Source organism: Trachurus japonicus, chromosome 8 (genome assembly GCF_045865225.1).
Source record: "Trachurus japonicus isolate A0001 chromosome 8, Traja_1.0".
In the NCBI taxonomy this organism is placed as follows: Eukaryota; Metazoa; Chordata; class Actinopteri; order Carangiformes; family Carangidae; genus Trachurus; species Trachurus japonicus.
In genome coordinates this window covers 4332966-4353527 of record NC_140914.1, presented here as the reverse complement: position 1 = coordinate 4353527, position 20562 = coordinate 4332966, and the positions used below count along the sequence as shown (strand labels likewise).

General features: G+C 42.4%; 1 protein-coding gene across 1 annotated transcript; it reads left to right on the top strand.

Annotated features, from left to right (window-relative positions):
• Nucleotides 1-13745: 13745 nt before the first annotated feature.
• Nucleotides 13746-19805, top strand: LOC146982383 (testisin-like). The gene is made up of 6 exons (XM_085785519.1): nt 13746-13854; nt 16163-16183; nt 16551-16713; nt 16797-17062; nt 18942-19078; nt 19548-19805. The coding sequence occupies exons 1-6, from the start codon at nt 13797-13799 to the stop codon at nt 19803-19805; spliced, it is 903 nt and encodes a 300-aa protein (XP_085641645.1). The 5' UTR covers nt 13746-13796.
• Nucleotides 19806-20562: the final 757 nt, after the last annotated feature.

The window sequence follows — 20562 nt, the reverse complement described above, 5'->3', positions numbered from 1 at the left end:
CTTGAACCCACCACAAGTCACAAATTGATCAGAAGATCATGAAGTTCCTCACAAACACTTGTTCATTAAAAGTGTTGGCATTAACAACAAAACAAAACGTAGAAAATATAAAACATGCTCAGATTTTACTGATGTGATGAAAAGACGAGGCAGAATTTATTGAACACACGAACACAACATGGAGCTGGTCACAGCAGATCAGGAGCCAATCTACTGAACCAGGTCATATTATGTGATATAATAATAATAATAATAATAATAATAATAATGATAAAATGTATCCATGGTGGATTGTCACTGTTTGTATAAATCTATATGGGGCTGTTTGTGTCTAGTGATTAGTCTGTACAGGAGGTTGAGGCCTAATGAATGAGCGCACGCACACACACACCTTTTTCTGACCTATGACCTCTTTAAATGAAGCAGAGAGTTAAAGTGAACCAGCTTTACCACAAAGAGATTTTTATTAAGATAATACTACAAATACAACTAATACTAAAAATAATATTTACTGTCTTTACTGCTAATATATGCTAATTTCTTGTATATACTTTTGTACATTACATTTTTTTAGCTATTGCTATTTTATGTTTGTTCTTTATATTTTACTATTTTACTAGTTTGTTCTTTATATTCTTATCTATGTATCGTTGTGGCAGAAAGAGGTGCATCAAAAGAGGAATCAGACGATCGAGACACCGGTATCAGATGGGGATCTCTTTATTCCAACACGGCACCGTAACCAGCGTAGGGTCGAGATATCTTTCAACAATTCAAAGAGTGACATGGCTTTTTATACCAAACCCAGGCTATGTGTGTGTGTGTGCTATCCTGTTTACCAGACTTCTGTAACCCAGAAGGGAAAAGGGGGGGGGGGGGGGCTGCTCAATATCATTTATCTTGGACCTTTGGTCACGTAACTTGGCTCTTATCACTATGTGTGTGGTGTATTTCCCAATATTGTATGGTCATGGTAACCTGGTTCAAATCTCAGGTGTCCTGGGTTTCGCAATCCTAATGGTGCCTTAAGAACATGAGGTGATGGCATAAAAGGGCTCTCACACCATCCCAACAAATAATCAGTACACTGGACTTTGCTCTCTGTCAATTGGACCATTCTGTGACTTTGTGACATGTCAGGCTACAAGATGAGACTGTTGTTCACTCATGACGGACAAATATGGACACATGTGCAAACACACACGTAATCTGTATGTACTGTCTAGAGCTAAACTTCAGCTCTGTATACTACCTACTCATACTCTGGTTTGACTCATACCTGTCACATAGAGAACAACGAACTGTGGTGGCCGGTGCCAGCTCCTCTTTTTTGGGTTGTCCAGTAGGGGTCCCCCAAGGGTCCATACTGGGGCCCATTTTATTCACACTGTATATTAATGATTTACCCGATTTCTGTCTAAATGTGGACGTTCAGCTCTATGCTGATGATGCGGTAATTTTTACTAAAGCTAAAAATCCTGAGGAGGCAGCACGGGTGCTTTCTACAGCACTTACACACATACAAACATGGCTTACAAGTTCATGTCTTATTCTGAATGCAAAAAAAACTGTTTGTCTATTTCTGTCGAAGCAATCTGCTTCTTCCATGCCTTCTCGCTCAGGGGTTTTTTTGGGTACTGACGAGTTGGAGGTTGTTAGTGAATTCAAATATTTAGGTGTGGTTATAGACTCTAAACTTTCATTTAAAAATCATGTTAAAACGTTATCAAAAAAAATTAAATATCACCTTAGCAACTTTAAGCAAATCAGAGGTTCGTTGTCACAAGCAGCCGCTTTGATGTTTCTGCACTCTATGATTTTTTCTCATTTAAGCTACTGTATCACCAGCTGGTCTATGACCGGATCTACTATCCTGAAACCAGTTGAGCTTCTGTACAAAAAAGCACTCAAAATCTTAGACAAAAAAACGGTATCTTACCATCATTGTAATATTCTAGTGAAATATAAATTGCTGAGTTTTTCTAATTTTTGTAAATTCTCCTCTGCATGCCTAATATATAAAGTACTTCATGGCCTGGCGCCATCTCCACTTAAAGAGTTCATTGCATTTAAACAAACAAGGACCACCAGGTCAATCACTAACAGGGACTGTGTGGTTCCGTACAGGAAGACCTCTTTCGGTCGAAATGCCCTGTCTACGATGGGAGCTACGGTTTGGAACACACTACCTTTGCCCATAAAGGAGTGCCCTACTCTGTCTACTTTTAAGGGCCGCCTGAAGTTATGGCTTAGAGCCAACCAGGCATGTGATCACTTTTAATGCACCAACACTGTGTAACTGTGTACTAATACTGTGGTACTGCGTACTGATACTGTGGTACTGTTACCTGTTAATGTATATTTGAAACTGTAATGTGTTAAGTGTTATAGGTGCGTACGTGCATGTGGGTCGGAGGGGTGGGGGATAAGGTGTATTGTTGTGTAGCGATCTGTGATATGTGTGATATATATCTGTGTGATATATATCTGTGTGATATATATCTGTGTGATATATATCTGTCTTAATGTGTCTTAATGTAACTTTTTATATACCTTTGTTTTATGTTTTATTGCCATGCTCCATCAGGCAGGGGGACTGCCAACGGAAATTAGCCTTTTGGCTATAATTGGGTGCATTTACATTTTATTTTTTTAAAATGTTCATTGATGTACACTGTCCCTCTTAAACAAATAAAGGAAATTAAATTAAATTACTGCTGTAACATGTGATGTCAAAATATCATAAGTAAAAGAATGTTATATCAAAATGTAAAAAAAAAAAAAAAAAAGCAAAAAGAAAAAGAACTAAGATGAAGTGTGATGATGATGATTTAAATTGACATGCCCGAAATAAACAAATTGATTGATTGATTGTGATACGATTTGCATCATTTATTCTCCTACACTATCTATCTATCTATCTATCTATCTATCTATCTATCTATCTATCTATCTATCTATCTATCTATCTATCTATCTATCTATCTATCTATCTATCTATCTATCTATCTATCTAAAATATCACAACAAACAAACATGACTAACGGATTAAATGAAAATAGGAAATGATTTAAACCAGCAGCTATATGTAATAATGAAAAAGGGGTTTAATATGAAGGTAGATAAATACAGAGGCAAATTAAAACAGAAGTTTTTTAAAATAATAACCATGATAATACAAACCTTTTTTACGTAGCACCTTTTTACAAATAAAACAGAATCAGTGGAGAACAGCCTACATGGATCAGTGTAAATAAAGATTATTTGTTCTGGTTCTGACCCAGTTCCACCACCGGGACCCCGGGATCGTGGGCCTGTTGCCCAGCAACCAGGTTCCCGCCGGTCGGACCGTCTTCTACGGGATGATCGCGGACGGGATCCACACCAACCTGGCTGCTCTGCGCATCGCACACCGAGCCCACCCGTTAATATAATACATCCATGAGCCCACCCCGGTGATGATTAACACTAAGGAATGTTTTTTTTATGTTTTTATGTTTTTATGCGAGCGGTCATCTTGTTTTCAGGCCGTCTGTCCACACGAAAACGCAGCTTCACCAAAAACGTTTTGATAAAAATCTCCGTAAACACAGCGAAATCGACTAAAAGTAGTACATTATTATAATCTATAATAGGTTTAGTTTTCTCTGGTTGTTGAGGAAGGAACTGAAACTCAGAGCTTGTCCTCTGAGTTTCATTTCATTTCACATAAACCATAAACATTAAACATTGATCAACAGTCACACATTAATTTATTTACTCACTGATAAGCTGGAACAAAGAAGATTCGACCTGAGAGACGCTGATAAAACCTGTGAGGTAGATTTATTGTATTAGCTCCGGTAACAGTGTGGTGACAGTGGTCATAAAAATTGAAAAAAACATGATGTGATGCAAATATTAGTAAAATCTGATCTGCTGATCAGAACCGTGTCGTCGTGTCGTCGTGTCGTGGTTGAACTTCCAGGTCTGGTTCTGGTAAGGCAAGGCAAGGCAAGGCAAGGCATCTTTATTTATATAGCGCATTTCATACCAAGGCAACTCAATGTGCTTTACATAAAGACAAAACATTAAAAAAAGAAGCATAAGACAGAATAAAAACAAACACTAAAAACAGAGTTAAAAGCAAGAGCAAATAAAAGTAAAAGAAAAAAAAATAGATAAGTTTAAAGTTCTCAGCTATAAGCACGTGAAAAGAGAAATGTTTTTAACCTGGATTTAAAAGTGCTGACAGTTGGGGCTGATCTCAGTTCTGCTGGTAGTTTGTTCCACTTGTGAGCAGCATAACAGCTAAATGCTGCTTCACCATGTCTGGTCTGAACTCTGAGCTCCACTATCTGACCTGAGTCAGTAGATCTCAGAGCTCGACTGGGTTTATACTCTACTAACATGTCATTCATGTATTCTGGACCTAAACCATTCAGTGATTTGTAAACCAGGAGCAGAACTTTAAAATCTATTCTGTAGCTGACTGGGAGCCAGTGTAGGGTCTTAAGAACCGGGGTGATGTGATCTGATCTCTTGTTCTGGTTAAAACTCGAGCTGCAGCGTTCTGAATGAGCTGCAGCTGTTTGATACTTTTTTGGGGGAAACCAGTCAGAAGACCGTTACAGTAGTCAAGTCTACTGGAGATAAAAGCATGAACCAGCTTCTCCTGATCAGTTTGGGACATAAAACCCTTAATTCTGGATATGTTCTTAAGTTGATAAAAGGCTGATTTGGTGACTGATTTGATATGGCTGTTGAAGGTCAGATCTGACGGCACGCCGAGGTTTCGGACTTGGTCTTTAGTTTCTAAAGACAGTGACTCAAGGTGTTTACTGACAGCAACCCTCTTCTCTTTATTTCCAAAAACAATGACCTCAGTTTTTTCTTGATTTAACTGAAGGAAATTTTGGCTCATCCAATTTTTGACTTGCTCTAAACAGTGACATAATGACTCTATTGGACTGCAGTCATCTGGAGACAGTGTGAGATATATCTGTGTGTCATCTGCATAACTATGATAGTTGACATTAGAGTTCTGTAGAATTTGACCCAAAGGCAGCATATACAGGTTGAACAGAAGGGGTCCAAGGACTGACCCCTGAGGAACTCCACATGTCATAGCCACTCGATCGGATTGATAACTACCAATGGTCACAAAATAACTCCGTTCCTCTAAGTAGGACCTGAACCATTTTAGGACTGTCCCGCTGAGTCCTGCCCAGGTTTCCAACCTGTCCAGCAGTATACTGTGATCCACAGTGTCAAACGCAGCACTGAGATCCAACAGGACCAGAACTGACACCTTGCCTGAGTCAGTGTTCAACCTTATGTCATTTAACACTCTAATAAGAGCTGTTTCTGTACTGTGGTGAGGTCGGAAGCCTGATTGAAATTTGTCAAAGAGTCCACTGGAGTTTAAGAAGTTGCTGAGTTGATTAAAAACCACTTTCTCAACGATCTTGGCTATAAAGGGAAGATTTGAGATGGGTCTGTAATTGGTTAAAATGGTAGTATCCAATGTTCTCTTTTTTAAGAGCGGCTTGATGGCAGCTACTTTCAGGGGTTTAGGAAACGTGCCTGATTGAAGTGAGCAATTTATTATTTGCTGCAGATCTGTTTGGACAGAGCTTATAATAGTTTTAAAAAAGTCAGATGGTATTGTGTCAAGACAACATGTCGATGTTTTAAGATGCTGAACTGTTTCTTCTAAGGTTTTTTGGTCAACTGTATTAAACTCTGACATTACAGTTGATTTATTCCTAGGTGATTTTAGGGATTGCATCATTGTATTATTTTGCTGATTTGTGTTGATATTTAGCCTTATGGATTTGATTTTTTCATTGAAGTAAGCAAATTCATTGCATTTTTCTGTGGAAAAGAGTTCTGAAACTATCTCTTTTGGGGGGGTTGTAAGCTTATTAACCATAGCAAACAGAGCACGAGTGTTGTTGATATTCTTATTAATCATTTCAGTAAAGTGTTGCTGTCTAGCCTTGAATAGCCCATGGTTAAAATTACAAAGACTTTGTTTGTAGAGGTCATGGTGGATTTGAAGTTTAGTTTTTCTCCATTTACGCTCAGCTTTCCTGCATTCTGTTTTCAGAGCCTTTACCATCAAAGTGTTCCTCCATGGTGTTCTCTGTCTGGCCAAGGTCATCTTAGTTTTAATAGGTGCAATGGTATCAATGACATTTGAGATTTTGCAGTTGAAATTATCCAGGAGTTCATCAACTGTCTCTGCACTCACAGTTGGTGACATGACTATAGCCTCCATAAACTTAACACTGGTATTCTCATTTATGAACCTTTTCTTAACAGATACAGAGGGTAACTGCATGTCCGGAGTTATCTGTAAGTCAAAGAACACACAGAAATGATCAGAAAGAGCCAAGTCCTTGATATCAACAGAAGTAATGTCAACACCTCTACAGATAACCAGATCCAGAGTGTGGCCTCGGGTGTGTGTGGGCCCTTTCACATGTTGGGAGAGGCCAAAAGTGTCAAGAAGAGAGCAAAGTTCTTTGGCATTTGTGTCCATGTTATTGTCTATGTGAATGTTAAAATCCCCTGTTATGATAAAAAAGTTGTAGTCAGTGCAGATAACTGACAGCAGTTCGGCAAACTCATCAAAGAATTTTCCTGGGTATCTTGGTGGTCTGTAAATAATTAGGAAGAGAACTTTTGGATCACCCTTTACTAAAAAACAGAGATATTCAAAAGAGCTAAAATCACCAAATATAGTTTCCTTGTGTAGTGGTATGAGGCACCACTGTTATATTGAACACAGGGTTCTGCTACACCGACACTCCTTTTTAGCTTGTAGCCAATCGTTGCTCAAGCCTAGAGTATAAAAGTAGGCCGTGTCCCTCCTCCTGACCTCTCGCTTCCTGCTTCTTCGGCCCGCCCACTGACAGGTCGTTGCATGGCTGCTCCCAGCAGAGCACAGGTAGGCACACTTTAGCGTGCTGTTTGTGTACATTGTGAGCGTTGTTTTAATTTAATTCAAACCGTAACTCCTTAATAGATCCGGCATCTCCGCCGCGGTCGAGGCGACATAATGGGTCGTTAACTGCCGCCGACCGGCGCGTAGGTGAGTCACTGAGAGTTTCTGTTTTTAATCGCTGTAAGCCAGGTGCTAAGTGTCTTTTCGCTCCTCTCCCTCTAACAGCCGGCCGGTTGTATGGCGCGTGGTGGCCTACTCCCCCCGCCACGCCGACCCTCTTCACCCCTCTCCCTCTTTGGAGGGGACGTTAAGTGACCGGACTGAACCGGGGTTTTTGGACGCTAAAGCTGAGTAAGAAGAGCACTATCCGTCATGGATATTTAGCCACGGCTACATGCTACCGCTGCTTCGCTGCCAGTCTGCTGCTACTATGTTTCTGCCCTCCTTGCTGCTTTGGCTTGGTTCGGGGTCCTGTCGGCCTACTGACCGACTTCCTTCCTGTTACTGACCCTGCTCCCGCTGCTACTGCGCGTGGTGCCGGTTGGTGTATGTGTGTGTTTGGCTGCCGCTCGTGTGCGCTGCTACGGGCTCTACCTGGACTTTCAGCCACTCACCTGGACTGCGTATGTGTGTGTGAATGTGGAGGTAGACAAGGGTTGGTTATATTGTTTTGGTTATGTGTTATGTGATTGATGGTATAATTTCTTCATTTAGTTTTCATTTGGAATTTATTTGTATTAGTTTATCATTGATTTGTTTGACAGAGCCCTCTTAATTGTGTTTTCCTTTCCCCCTCCTAGAGCTGAAGGCCGACGGTGGTGGTGGTGGTCCTCCTGGGTGGTGGTGATCCCCGTGTGTGTGACCCCCGTTCAAGATTTATTTTGTGTGCACATCACGTTTTTGCTGTGTGAGTGGGGTGCTCTCCCTTTTCTTTTGGCTTCACCTTCCCCCTTTTGACCCCTCCTCCGGCCGGTAAGCCTCAGCCTGCAATCCCCTTCTCCTGGGCCTCCTGTTTATTAATTTCCTTTTTGCAAACCTTGTCATCAATTTTAAATAAACTTTTGTATGTGATCATTGAACTCCGTCTCCTACCCTCCCTGAGTGAACGAACCTGAGTGTCCTTTGATAGGTGATAGTTGACCTTTAGTACGGGTCCTTGGGCCCTAACCCAAGGTGGCGTTGTTGGCGACAAATTTAGTATATAACATAATAGAAGTACACCCTCGTATTGCCACACTTGGCGTTGTCGGCAGGATATACTCAGTGGAGGTGGAGACGTGTGTTCTATGTTCTCTTTTTTTGGTTTTCAGATTGCTTGTGATTGCCTGTGTGTGAATGAACTGCAGCTTAAGGCGAACCAGCGGTGAGTCCATTGTTTTTGTTTTTTTGTAGCAGTAGCCGTAGTATTAGTGCTCAGAGCTTATAGTCTTTAAGAAATTCAGAGGGAGAGGTGGTTGAAGAAATAAAGAGGCGTTTTTTTGACGCGACAGCAAAGTGGGGAGATCTTTCAAGAGTTCTCCCTTGCGTTAATGAGTTTTATGTGTCCACTGTCAGAGAAGGCTTTTTCCGGCAACATTTGAGACTTAGGACGGAGAGAAACTTCAATCTTGCCATTGGCTTCAGCTTCAGGCGACCAATGGACTGCCAGTCCCATACCTTGGCCACTTGAGCTCGTAGTCGAACTCGGTGGTAGGACTTTGCCGGCGTGTGGGCTGCTGGTTGTTTAGCCTGGGCCCTCGGCCGTCCATTCAATTGCTGTCTCGCTTTCTTTAAACTGTGGTTTTAGAGTCGAGATCCTTGCTTAAAGGGCATCGTGGTTTTAGATTTTTATTTAAAGAGCATCGTCGGGTCGACGATGAAAATGGGTGGGATGGATTGTAGTGGTATGAGGCACCACTGTTATATTGAACACAGGGTTCTGCTACACCGACACTCCTTTTTAGCTTGTAGCCAATCGTTGCTCAAGCCTAGAGTATAAAAGTAGGCCGTGTCCCTCCTCCTGACCTCTCGCTTCCTGCTTCTTCGGCCCGCCCACTGACAGGTCGTTGCATGGCTGCTCCCAGCAGAGCACAGGTAGGCACACTTTAGCGTGCTGTTTGTGTACATTGTGAGCGTTGTTTTAATTTAATTCAAACCGTAACTCCTTAATAGATCCGGCATCTCCGCCGCGGTCGAGGCGACATAATGGGTCGTTAACTGCCGCCAACCGGCGCGTAGGTGAGTCACTGAGAGTTTCTGTTTTTAATCGCTGTAAGCCAGGTGCTAAGTGTCTTTTCGCTCCTCTCCCTCTAACAGCCGGCCGGTTGTATGGCGCGTGGTGGCCTACTCCCCCCGCCACGCCGACCCTCTTCACCCCTCTCCCTCTTTGGAGGGGACGTTAAGTGACCGGACTGAACCGGGGTTTTTGGACGCTAAAGCTGAGTAAGAAGAGCACTATCCGTCATGGATAGTTAGCCACGGCTACATGCTACCGCTGCTTCGCTGCCAGTCTGCTGCTACTATGTTTCTGCCCTCCTTGCTGCTTTGGCTTGGTTCGGGGTCCTGTCGGCCTACTGACCGACTTCCTTCCTGTTACTGACCCTGCTCCCGCTGCTACTGCGCGTGGTGCCGGTTGGTGTATGTGTGTGTTTGGCTGCCGCTCGTGTGCGCTGCTACGGGCTCTACCTGGACTTTCAGCCACTCACCTGGACTGCGTATGTGTGTGTGAATGTGGAGGTAGACAAGGGTTGGTTATATTGTTTTGGTTATGTGTTATGTGATTGATGGTATAATTTCTTCATTTAGTTTTCATTTGGAATTTATTTGTATTAGTTTATCATTGATTTGTTTGACAGAGCCCTCTTAATTGTGTTTTCCTTTCCCCCTCCTAGAGCTGAAGGCCGACGGTGGTGGTGGTGGTCCTCCTGGGTGGTGGTGATCCCCGTGTGTGTGTGACCCCCGTTCAAGATTTATTTTGTGTGCACATCACGTTTTTGCTGTGTGAGTGGGGTGCTCTCCCTTTTCTTTTGGCTTCACCTTCCCCCTTTTGACCCCTCCTCCGGCCGGTAAGCCTCAGCCTGCAATCCCCTTCTCCTGGGCCTCCTGTTTATTAATTTCCTTTTTGCAAACCTTGTCATCAATTTTAAATAAACTTTTGTATGTGATCATTGAACTCCGTCTCCTACCCTCCCTGAGTGAACGAACCTGAGTGTCCTTTGATAGGTGATAGTTGACCTTTAGTACGGGTCCTTGGGCCCTAACCCAAGGTGGCGTTGTTGGCGACAAATTTAGTATATAACATAATAGAAGTACTCCCTCGTATTGCCACACTTGCACTGAAATACAGATTTAAAAATGGCAGCAACTCCCCCGCCTTTCTTACCACTTCGACACTTATTCATAAAACTGAAATTTGTTGGTGCAGCCTCATTGAGAATGGTAGCACAGCTACATTCAGTCAGCCATGTTTCACTAAGAAGTAAGAAGTCTAGATTATAGGTGATAATGATGTCATTTACTAACAAGGATTTGTTGGCTAGTGATCTGATATTAAGTAGAGCTAACCTTGTGGAGATAACAGGAGACACTGGTGAGTTTCGAGGTTGACAAGCTATACTCACTAGATTGGTAGATTTAATTGAACCCTTTTTATTTCTCACCAGTTTGATCACTTTTCTGTTACCCGTCACCACAGGGATTGAGAAAGCTGCCTGAACTCCATAGGGCCCTGACTTTTCCTGGGAAAGAACATTCTTGATATCAGTATTGCAGCCTGGACCCGGCACATATCATTCAGATTCAATGATATGATGATTCAGAGGAAGTGGGGGGGCTCGGTGACTTTTGGTCGAGGGTTGTTTCTGACGTGGTGGAATGCGAGGGGGTGGACGATGTGGGGGGTTAATTGGGGAAAATATGAGACCCTGGCGTGGTGTTAGTTGGATTCCACTAGTGAGAAAGCTCTTCATCCTGTCAGGGAAATCCAGAAATGGGGAGTCAGGACTAGATGAAGAGAGTTGGGGGCTGGATGGGGTTCGGGGGGTTGAATGTTGGGAGTCTCCTGTTGGGGCCGGGGGAGACTCCCCCTTTGGGGCTAAGGGAGACTCCTTGTGTTGTGTTGATGGGGCTGGTGGATGATCCACTTGTTGGGGTGCAGATGATGCCGTTGTTGGGGCTGGTGTATAATCCACTTGTTGGGGTGAAGATGATGACGTTGTTGGGGCTGGTGTATAATCCAGTTGCTGGGGTGCAGATGATGACGTTGTTGGGGCTGGTGGATAATCCACTTGTTGGGGTGCAGATGATGCCGTTGTTGGGGCTGGTGTATAATCCACTTGTTGGGGTGAAGATGATGCCGTTGTTGGGGCTGGTGTATAATCCACTTGTTGGGGTGAAGATGATGACGTTGTTGGGGCTGGTGGATAATCCACTTGTTGGGGTGCAGATGATGACGTTGTTGGGGCTGGTGGATAATCCAGTTGCTGGGGTGCAGATGATGACGTTGCAGGTTCTTTCTGAGTCTGCTGTCCTCCGTTGTCAATCCTTATCTCAGCGCCCTCACCAGAGTGCCGTCTTATCTGCTGTTTTGGATTGTTTTGTCTCTTGTCCTTGACAGAGACTGCTGGTGCCTGACGCAAAAAGTAAAAGATGTTGGCACTTAGCAGCTGTACTCCTGACTTGTTAAGGCTAAATCCATCTGCCTTAAAGAGGTGCCTGCGTTCCCAAAAGATGTTGAAGTTGTCAATAAAGTTCAGTGATTGAGCAGTACATGTATCTTTAAGCCATCTGTTCAGCATCATCAGCCTGCTGAATCTCTCATCTCCTCGCCGAACTGTTGGCAGAGGTCCACTGAAAAACACCTCAGTATTCAAACACTGAACTTTGTTTATCAGTTCCATGAAGTCTCGTTTTAATAGCTCTGATTGTTGCTTCACAACATCAGGGGCTCCTGTGTGTATGATGAGCGATTTCAATGTTGGATGCTCAGCAACAATCTTCAGGATCTTTTTTGAAACATCAGACACCATGTCATTGGGAAAACACAGTACCTTGGTGACGGATGCGATCGCGGCGATGGGTCTCCCCCCCGGCCGCCACACTCTGGGTCAGCAGGTCATCGAGATCCAGGGTCTTCACGCCTACGTAGCAGGTCTGGTCTGATGATCAGGGAGTTGGATCGATCTATCGATTGATTGATTGATTGATTGATTGATTGATACCAGCTGGTATTAATAAAGAAACCTTGACCTTGACCTTGATTGATTGATGAGATTGATCGATTAATTGATTCTCTATTGAACTCTCTCTCTGTGTGTCAGGCACCAAGACGCTCAGCAGCCGCATCGCCACCATGGACATGTGTGTGCGCCACTTCAAACAGGCCTCAGGTCAGTTTGTCTCTTCCGGTCTGTTGAGCATTGGTTCTCAAAGTCCTTGAGGGTCCTTGAGAGGTTTCAAGGGGGTCCCCAACTTTTTCTTGTTTTTTCATGTGGACTAAGGGCTGGGAGAAGTTTCAGAGTCCTCCGTGGCTTCTCTGAGTTATGCTGCGTTCACATGGAGTCCGGTAAACGGCAAATGCCGCTGGACGGAACGGTAAAAACAAACAAACTGTCGGACGGCACGGCACGACTGCAAGACGCCTCACCATGTTGCTATGACAATGTCAACATACTCGTACTCACACGTCACGTTCGGTTGAGTTTACCGTTGCGGCGGACGGCAAAAGTTAAAATATTTGAACTCGGGACGGCATTGCTGTTTGCCGTTGCCGTGCACAGTATTTTTTTGCCGTGCTCCCCCAAGTTTTACCGTCGTTCTCTCGTCCACTAACATGGAGTCCAGCATGCCGTCTGCCGTTTACCGGACTCCATGTGAACGCAGCATTACAGCGGGGCTCCGTGCAGCACTGCATGTCTATATGACGGTTGCAAATGGATACCACTTTTCTTCGTAACAAAAAGACACACCAAAAAACATCCAAATACCTCCATGCTGCTCGTATGTAATGTCCGTCTTGTATTGAAGCCCCGAAATGCGAAATTGTTCTGAAAAAAATTTAATAGGTCTATTTTTCAAGCTTGTTTTGTAGTGGAAGCTTCTCTTCCTGGAGATTTGCGCCTTTGGACATAGACTTATTTAATTTTTTTCGGGACAATTTCGCATTTCGGGGCTTCAATACAAGACGGACATAACCTACGAGCAGCATGGAGGTATTTGGATGTTTTTTGGTGTGTCTTTTTGTTACGAAGACAGTTGGTATCCATTTGCAACCGTCATATGGACATGCACTGCTACGCCGAGACCCCCTGTAACTCAGAGAAGCCACGGAGGACTCTGAAACTTCTCCCAGCCCTTAGTCCACATGAGGGGGAGTAGATGAAATTTCAATTTTGAGTGAACTATCCCTTTCATCATACGACACAATTTTGATTTGAAGGGAAATATTTAGGAACTTTAAAAAACTGCCGATTTAATCTTCAACCAAGTGCTGTGTTTTCTAAGAATTGTTTTCTATGCATAATGTACAATAAGTTGTATAAATGACATCGAGCTATAAATAAAATTTGACTTTAATGTTGCAAAGTTGGAGTTGGATTTTCCTACGCTGATACTAATCATGGTGTAACTTATATAGACACAGTTATAAAAGTTTTGGTCTGGATTAATGAACTCATAAAAACATCCGTAATATACAGTAATAGCAGATTCAGCATATAGTCATTTACAGGATGTGAGTGGATCATTGATAGAGTGTCATAAATGATTAGAGTTAGTGGTTTGTGGGCAGGACCAGGTTTGTTCAGGTAAGTTAATATGTAGAGGTATTTAAAAACAGTGACCCTCATTTCTCCTTTCGGTATCAACTCAGTCTGGAGACGTTTCCATCATGGAGGTGAAGCTGCTTTGTGCTGCCGTGCTGTTGGTGTTGGTGTCGACACTCACAGGTGAGCTCTGCCTGCTCCATATTATAAATAGATATTGTAAAAAATATTAATATTAAATCAACCTGGTCTCAGCAGAGCATCGGTGTTGATCAGTTGATTTGTCTTTATAGTAACGACAGAGGAAAAATATCTGAACAGAGTGAATAACCTCAGATAATTCATTATTTTATTCCCACAGTACTGTTTGTGTATTTATCTAACAATATAATTGACTCACTTTATACACTGAATCAACACAAAACATTAAAATTAACACTCCATTCTCTTTAAATTGTAACTTTACTCTTGTTAGACTAGCCTACCTCTTTTTTTCATAATCAGAGCAGATTTTACTACAGTACCAAGTTATTACACCCACAAGGATTTTGAAGTAAGGCAAAGCAATTTTATTTGTATAGCCCGTTTTTACCAACAGTTTGTCTCAAAGGGCTTCACATGGCATCGTAACAACATCCTCTGTCCTTAGACCCTCACATCGACTGAGGAAAAACTCCATGGAAAACCCTTTTAACAGGGAAAAATCGGAGAAACCTCAGGGTGAGCAACAGAGGAGGGATCCCTCACCCAGGACGGACAATGAAAAAAATGTTAAAATAATTGTTTTGCATTGTTTGAATGCAAGAACACATGTATTGTATATCTAAGAGAAAAATACCTCCCTAAATACTATGTTTGTCGCCCATCTATGTTTAAACTAATTTTGTTATTACAGTCTGATAAAAGAAAAGTTATTTATAAGCTAGGTGCTTTTCTGAAATGTGTTCTTCCTCTGTTTAAGTGATAGTTTCTGCTCTGTCCTGGTCAGAGATGTATGTACAAAGTATGTACAGCCCCCACTGCCTCTTGCTATGTCTGATTATTTGTACTGTTTTATTGTTTGTGCTCCATACCACTTGCGTGGTCGTGAGAAATAAATAAAGTATATAGTATAAAAATTAAACAAGATCAGGAAATAGTTAAAGGGATAGTTCACCCAAAATTGAAATTTCTGGACTAAGGGCTGGGAGAAGTTTCAGAGTCCTCCGTGGCTTCTCTGAGTTACAGGGGGTCTCGGCGTAGCAGTGCATGTCCATATAACGTTGCAAATGGATACCAACTGTCTTCGTAACAAAAAGACACACCAAAAAACATCCAAATACCTCCATGCTGCTCGTATGTAATGTCCGTCTTGTATTGAAGCCTGAAATGCGAAATTGGCCCGAAAAAAATTAAATAAGTCTATATTTCAAGCTTGTTTTGTAGCAGAAGCTTCTCTTCCCGGTTTGTCCAATTTGGACAGACCAGGGTCCATCCTCTTCCGCTACAAACATCGGAACAATTTTGCATTTCGGGGCTTCAATACAAGACGGACATTACATACGAGCAGCATGGAGGTATTTGGATGTTTTTTTGGTGTGTTTTTTTGTGACGAAGACAGTTGGTATCCATTTGCAACCGTTATATGGACATGCACTGCTACGCCGAGACCCCCTGTAACTCAGAGAAGCCACGGAGGACTCTGAAACTTCTCCCAGCCCTTAGTCCACATGTGGGAGAGTAGATAATGAGTGAAATTTGAATTTTGGGTGAACTATCCCTTTAAGAATACGCCATCCTATTAAAGTGAGGTTGTTCAAAAACTGCAGTGGAGTCGGCTGGTGGTGGTGTCCCACAACTGAGGTTGTTGAGTAGGATTTGGAATAACCCAGGGCGTCAGTTTATTTGTGGTGTACTTAAGCAATACATCACGACAGGCCGTGGTATATGTACATTTTGACCATTTTTTAAATCTGCCTTGACACCTGCTTCCTGGCTTTGACTCCCTGAGTCTATTTGAGACAACATACAGCACGTTTCACTTCTGGACAATTAGCTCAGTGAGTTCGGTGCTGTTTCTTGGTTGTCAGAGGTTGTGGGTTCAAGACCAACAAGGGAGTTGATGATAACACATAAATATACCAGATGGTCTTTGGGGAAACAAATATACAAAATCTTAGAGTCATAGTGGATGATGTTTGACAAATACATATCAGAATTTTACCTCAGAAACTGATTTTTCAGTGCTCTTTTTACAGACTTACTCATTTTGTGAAGCCATTGTTGAGCTGCTACCTGTCAATTAGCTCAATACGATAGATAATGGTCTTTGGTTCTAGAGGTTGTGGGTTCAATCCTCAACTGGTGCAAAATGAACATTATAAGGTCAACTGTTCTGTCTTCCTATTCTCCTGTTTGTTGCTCAGAATTTGCCTAAATTTGCCAAAAAATAGCCTGGACCCGACCCATCGCTGCACAGCAGCTATAATTATTTCTTGTGTCTCTTCCACAGGAACTGACGCTCAGTCTGACGGTGAGTTTGGCTCAGTTTATTCAGGATATTTACCTTATGTTTCATTCTTACCTTCATTAAACAGCTTCGTACTAATTGTGATGTTAGATAAATGACTTGGTAATCAGCAGACTCGGCGTGCTCAACTCCAAGTATAAGAAAAGTAAACTGAGTACAAAAAAGTTTTTGACAGCACTCACTATAAGTTTAACACTTTAAATTCATGAAACTGCACAGCAGCGAGAAAACGGACGCGTTTCGACAGTCAGCCGTCCTCAGCGTTCTTATAAATGACTTGTAACTTCCACAGCGCTGCTGTTTTAGTTCATGTTGAGATTTTTCACAGAAAAGCTGCAAACACACATGAACTTTGACCTTTTACCTTCAGTTTGTGGCACCGTGCCGCTCAACACCAGGATCGTAGGAGGTCAGGATGCTGCTGAGGGGGCGTGGCCATGGCAGGCCAGCATTCACATATCCAATAGTTTCATCTGTGGAGGCTCCCTCATCAACGACCAGTGGGTCCTGACGTCCGCTTACTGTTTGTTTAGGTGAGCTCTGACACATCAAACACCTCACCTGTCCAAACAGAGGAATAAAAAGTAGTCACATGTTGTCTCGTTGTTTTTCTCAGCAACAGCACTTCTGATGTGACGGTTTACCTCGGGCGTCACACACAATCAGGGTCAAATCCTAATGAGCAGAACCGCACAGTGACCCAGGTCATCAGACATCCTCTATCTTATCACGGCTTCTATAACGACATCGCCCTGATGAAACTGTCCTCACCGGTTACATTCAACGACTACATCAGACCTGTGTGTCTGGCAGCAGCTGACAGCGTCTACGAGGACGAGAAGAAGGTCTGGGTCAGCGGCTGGGGATACCTCCAGACTGGTGGTAAGTATCAAGATCAATATCAGTGGTCTCTAAAATTTCCCTCATGACAAGTGTTTATTGTCTAAATTATGTAATTACGGGCGTGGCCTCTTTGAGTGACAGGCAAGTCAGTCCTATGTTTACCACGAGCCTTCATACACCAAAGTCTCAGCTCCTCACAGGCTCCGCCCCTTTGCCCTGTTTTGCATCAGCCAGGAGTTAGTGGGCAGAGTCAGACACTTCCAAGATGGCAACTGTTGAGTGGCTCCAGATCTAGATCATTTTGACGGCCCCACAGTCTAGTCAAAAGCGCATTGAGGGTCTGGCTCCTGTTCATGAATTTTTCATGTTTTAAAACATGTGTACAGATGTGATGCAGTCAGTGAAAGCTTAATAAACACAAAGTCTCACAAAGCATCCGAAGGAGGAAAGCGGGAAACAGACCGTGTTGGTTTTCAATCACACACTCTGACGCCACTTGTTGCAGCTTTAGAAAATTTAATCCAGGAAAAAAAGGCTTACAAACATGGACCAAAACGGCTCCATAATACGCGAAAAAATCCAAAACAAATTAAAGTTAACTAAAAAAGCAACTAAACAGCATGAATTGGTCAAAATTTGTGTTTTATGCATGCCTCTGTGCGTCTGGCACACGTGTTTTGAGGCTTGTAATAATGCCGCATTTTGTAATAATCTAATTTTGTTATAAAAATCTTGAACGCAATATGTAATAAACTTTGCCGCATTTTGTAATAGGTTGTTACATTTTGCATCAGTTATCACAAATTGCTGGTGTTGCACTTTTTTAATGAAGAAAATATAATAATTTGGTGCATTATGTAATAAACTCGCCAATGTGTGGCACAGTAGCTTATATAAATATACCTACTGTACATGGACTGGACCATGGACTCCCAATTAGGGATGCACATTTAGAATTTTCTTTCCGACCGATAACCGACGCTCATTAACCGAATACACAATGAGATTACAACGCTCGCGGGTGCGATCGCTCTTTTTTTTTTTTGCCGTTAAACATACACTTGCGCTGCAACAGCTGATTGCCACATCCACTGAGCTCGGTCTCAGCTGATCTAAAATCCAAGATGGCGCAGTAGCCTACATGGGTGCTACGTCCATTCTTTTTAAAGTCTATGATCTCCCCCTCTTTTCACAAGCACGTCCTCGAAGTGTGTTGCTGCGATTAGCCTCTGATTGGCCCTAACGAGCCACCCGGCGGACTTTCACTTTCCCAGTCCGCCCGGTCAAGGGAAACATCAACAAACAACAACTGGAACCAAACCATGGATCTATTATACATCCGTGTCATGAACCGAACAGAAGAAGACATATCCGTCAACGGCTGGCGACCGTCGTTACACCGCGGACCCAAATCCAGTTTCCAACCGGCAATATTTTGCAAGCGCACCGTTGCTATGGCACCGACCGCAACGATTGTGACTGGTTGAAAGAATTTCAAACGGCCGGAGCATTTTTTTCTCAGATCGCAGAATCATAGGCGGAGCAGCCAGACCTTTCTTCTCTGGACGAGGGTCTGGCAAGCGAGACTACTTAAACATTTACAAACATTAACATATTTTTAGTATTTAAGCTGTAGGCTATAACTTGTCTATTATTATTTATTATTAAAACTGTTGCACAATTAAATGTGAATTAAAAACATTTTAGTTTCTGCATTTATCAAAATATTTATCAGTAATACAGTGAAAATTAGAGGAAATATGAAAATTTACTTGCAACTGCAAGTCAATTTCGGTGTGCACCCCTAAATTTTCTGCTTGCACTCCTAAAATTAGGGGCCACAATTCTGGACGTTAGTTCTTCTCAAACCTTCAGTTCGTGTTCTGTTAATAACACTAACATCTCTTCTCTTCGTCAGTGCCTCTTCCTCCTAATAAGCTGCAGGAAGTGGAAATGTCTGTCGTTTCCAACAGTGAGTGCAACAAACTCTATGGAATAATCACAGACAACATGATCTGTGCCGGCGTCTCCTCTGGAGGGAAGGGCATCTGCCATGTGAGTTTGTCTGGAACCTTTTAATTATTGTGTCTGCAGTAAAGATTTGATTGATTGATTGATTGATTGATTGATTGATTGATTGATTGATTGATTGATTGATTGATTGATTGATTGATTGATTGATTGATTGATTGATTGATTGATTGATTATTCTATTCTATTATTATTAATAATAATAATTATATATATTTTTTTCTATCACTATGGAGTAGACTAAGTACTGCAGTATTTTCCGAATGTTTGAGGTATATTATTATGGGTAAAGGGCTAATGCAGTTAGCTTAACCTCAGTCTTCAGCTTTAACTGGGTCTTTGCATGTGTTTTCTTAAGCTACAGTGAGTTAAACCCTCAGGGCCACTGTAATTTTAGAATAAAACACAGGAATCGAGTGGTATCACCACTTTTACTGAAGTTATAAATCTGAGTTTGTCTTCCTTTAATAACCGTCGTGTTAATCCTGTGCAGGATGACTCTGGCGGCCCCATGATGACTAAAAGTGGGTCCAGGTGGGTCCAGGGTGGAGTGGTGATGCCTCTTCTAAGCACTGACTGTGCTTTGCCTGAAATTCCATCAGTCTTCACCCGGGTGTCCGAGTATGAGTCCTGGATCAAGAGCCACATCACCACCAACCAGCCGGGCTTCGTCACAGCAGCCTCCTCCAGTGTCGGTCCAGCCACCGGAGTCATCCTCACTGTTCTGCTCTCTGTCTACGTCCTCTCATAGGAGGTTCAATGATGAGTCAGCCAGGTCGGATAAATGCTCCTGAATGCAGACAAATCAAATTTATACTCTCCTATATTTGACAGGCTGAATACCTTGAGGTTCATTTTTCCTGAAACTAAATAAAATCAGTAATCATATTTTCATTTGTTTCTTCTTTACTTTCCGGTGTCTTTTGATTCTCTCTTCAAAACACACAGTTTAAGGTTTATATTTGCCTCTCTTACAAAAATACTCAGTTTTACCATCTTATGGGTAAAACTATAAATATCAATTTGTGCATTTTTAAGAGGAAAAGGTATAGTTTGCATACCACAAAACCCAACACCCTTAGGCTCGAACAGGATTTGAAAGGACACTGAGAAAGAGAGACAGAGAGGAGACTGAACAGTAAACACACGTCTATAATGAATGGGTGAAATATTAAAATGAAATGTTTAAAGGAGACATATTCTGTCGCTTTTCCACAAATTAAAGGGATAGTTCACCCTAGAATGATATTTCGCTCATTATCTACTCACCCTCATGTTGACTAAGGGCTGGAAGAAGTTTCAGAGTCCACCGTCCCTTCTCTGAGTTACAGGGGGTCTTGGCGTAGCAGTGCATGTCCATATAACGGTTGCAAAGGGACACCAGAGCTCTTCGTAAAAAAACACACACAAAAAAACATCCAAATACCTCCATGATGCTCGTATGTAATGTCCGTCTTGTGCTGAAGCCCCAAATTGCGTAATTGTCCCGAAAAAAATTAAATAAGTCC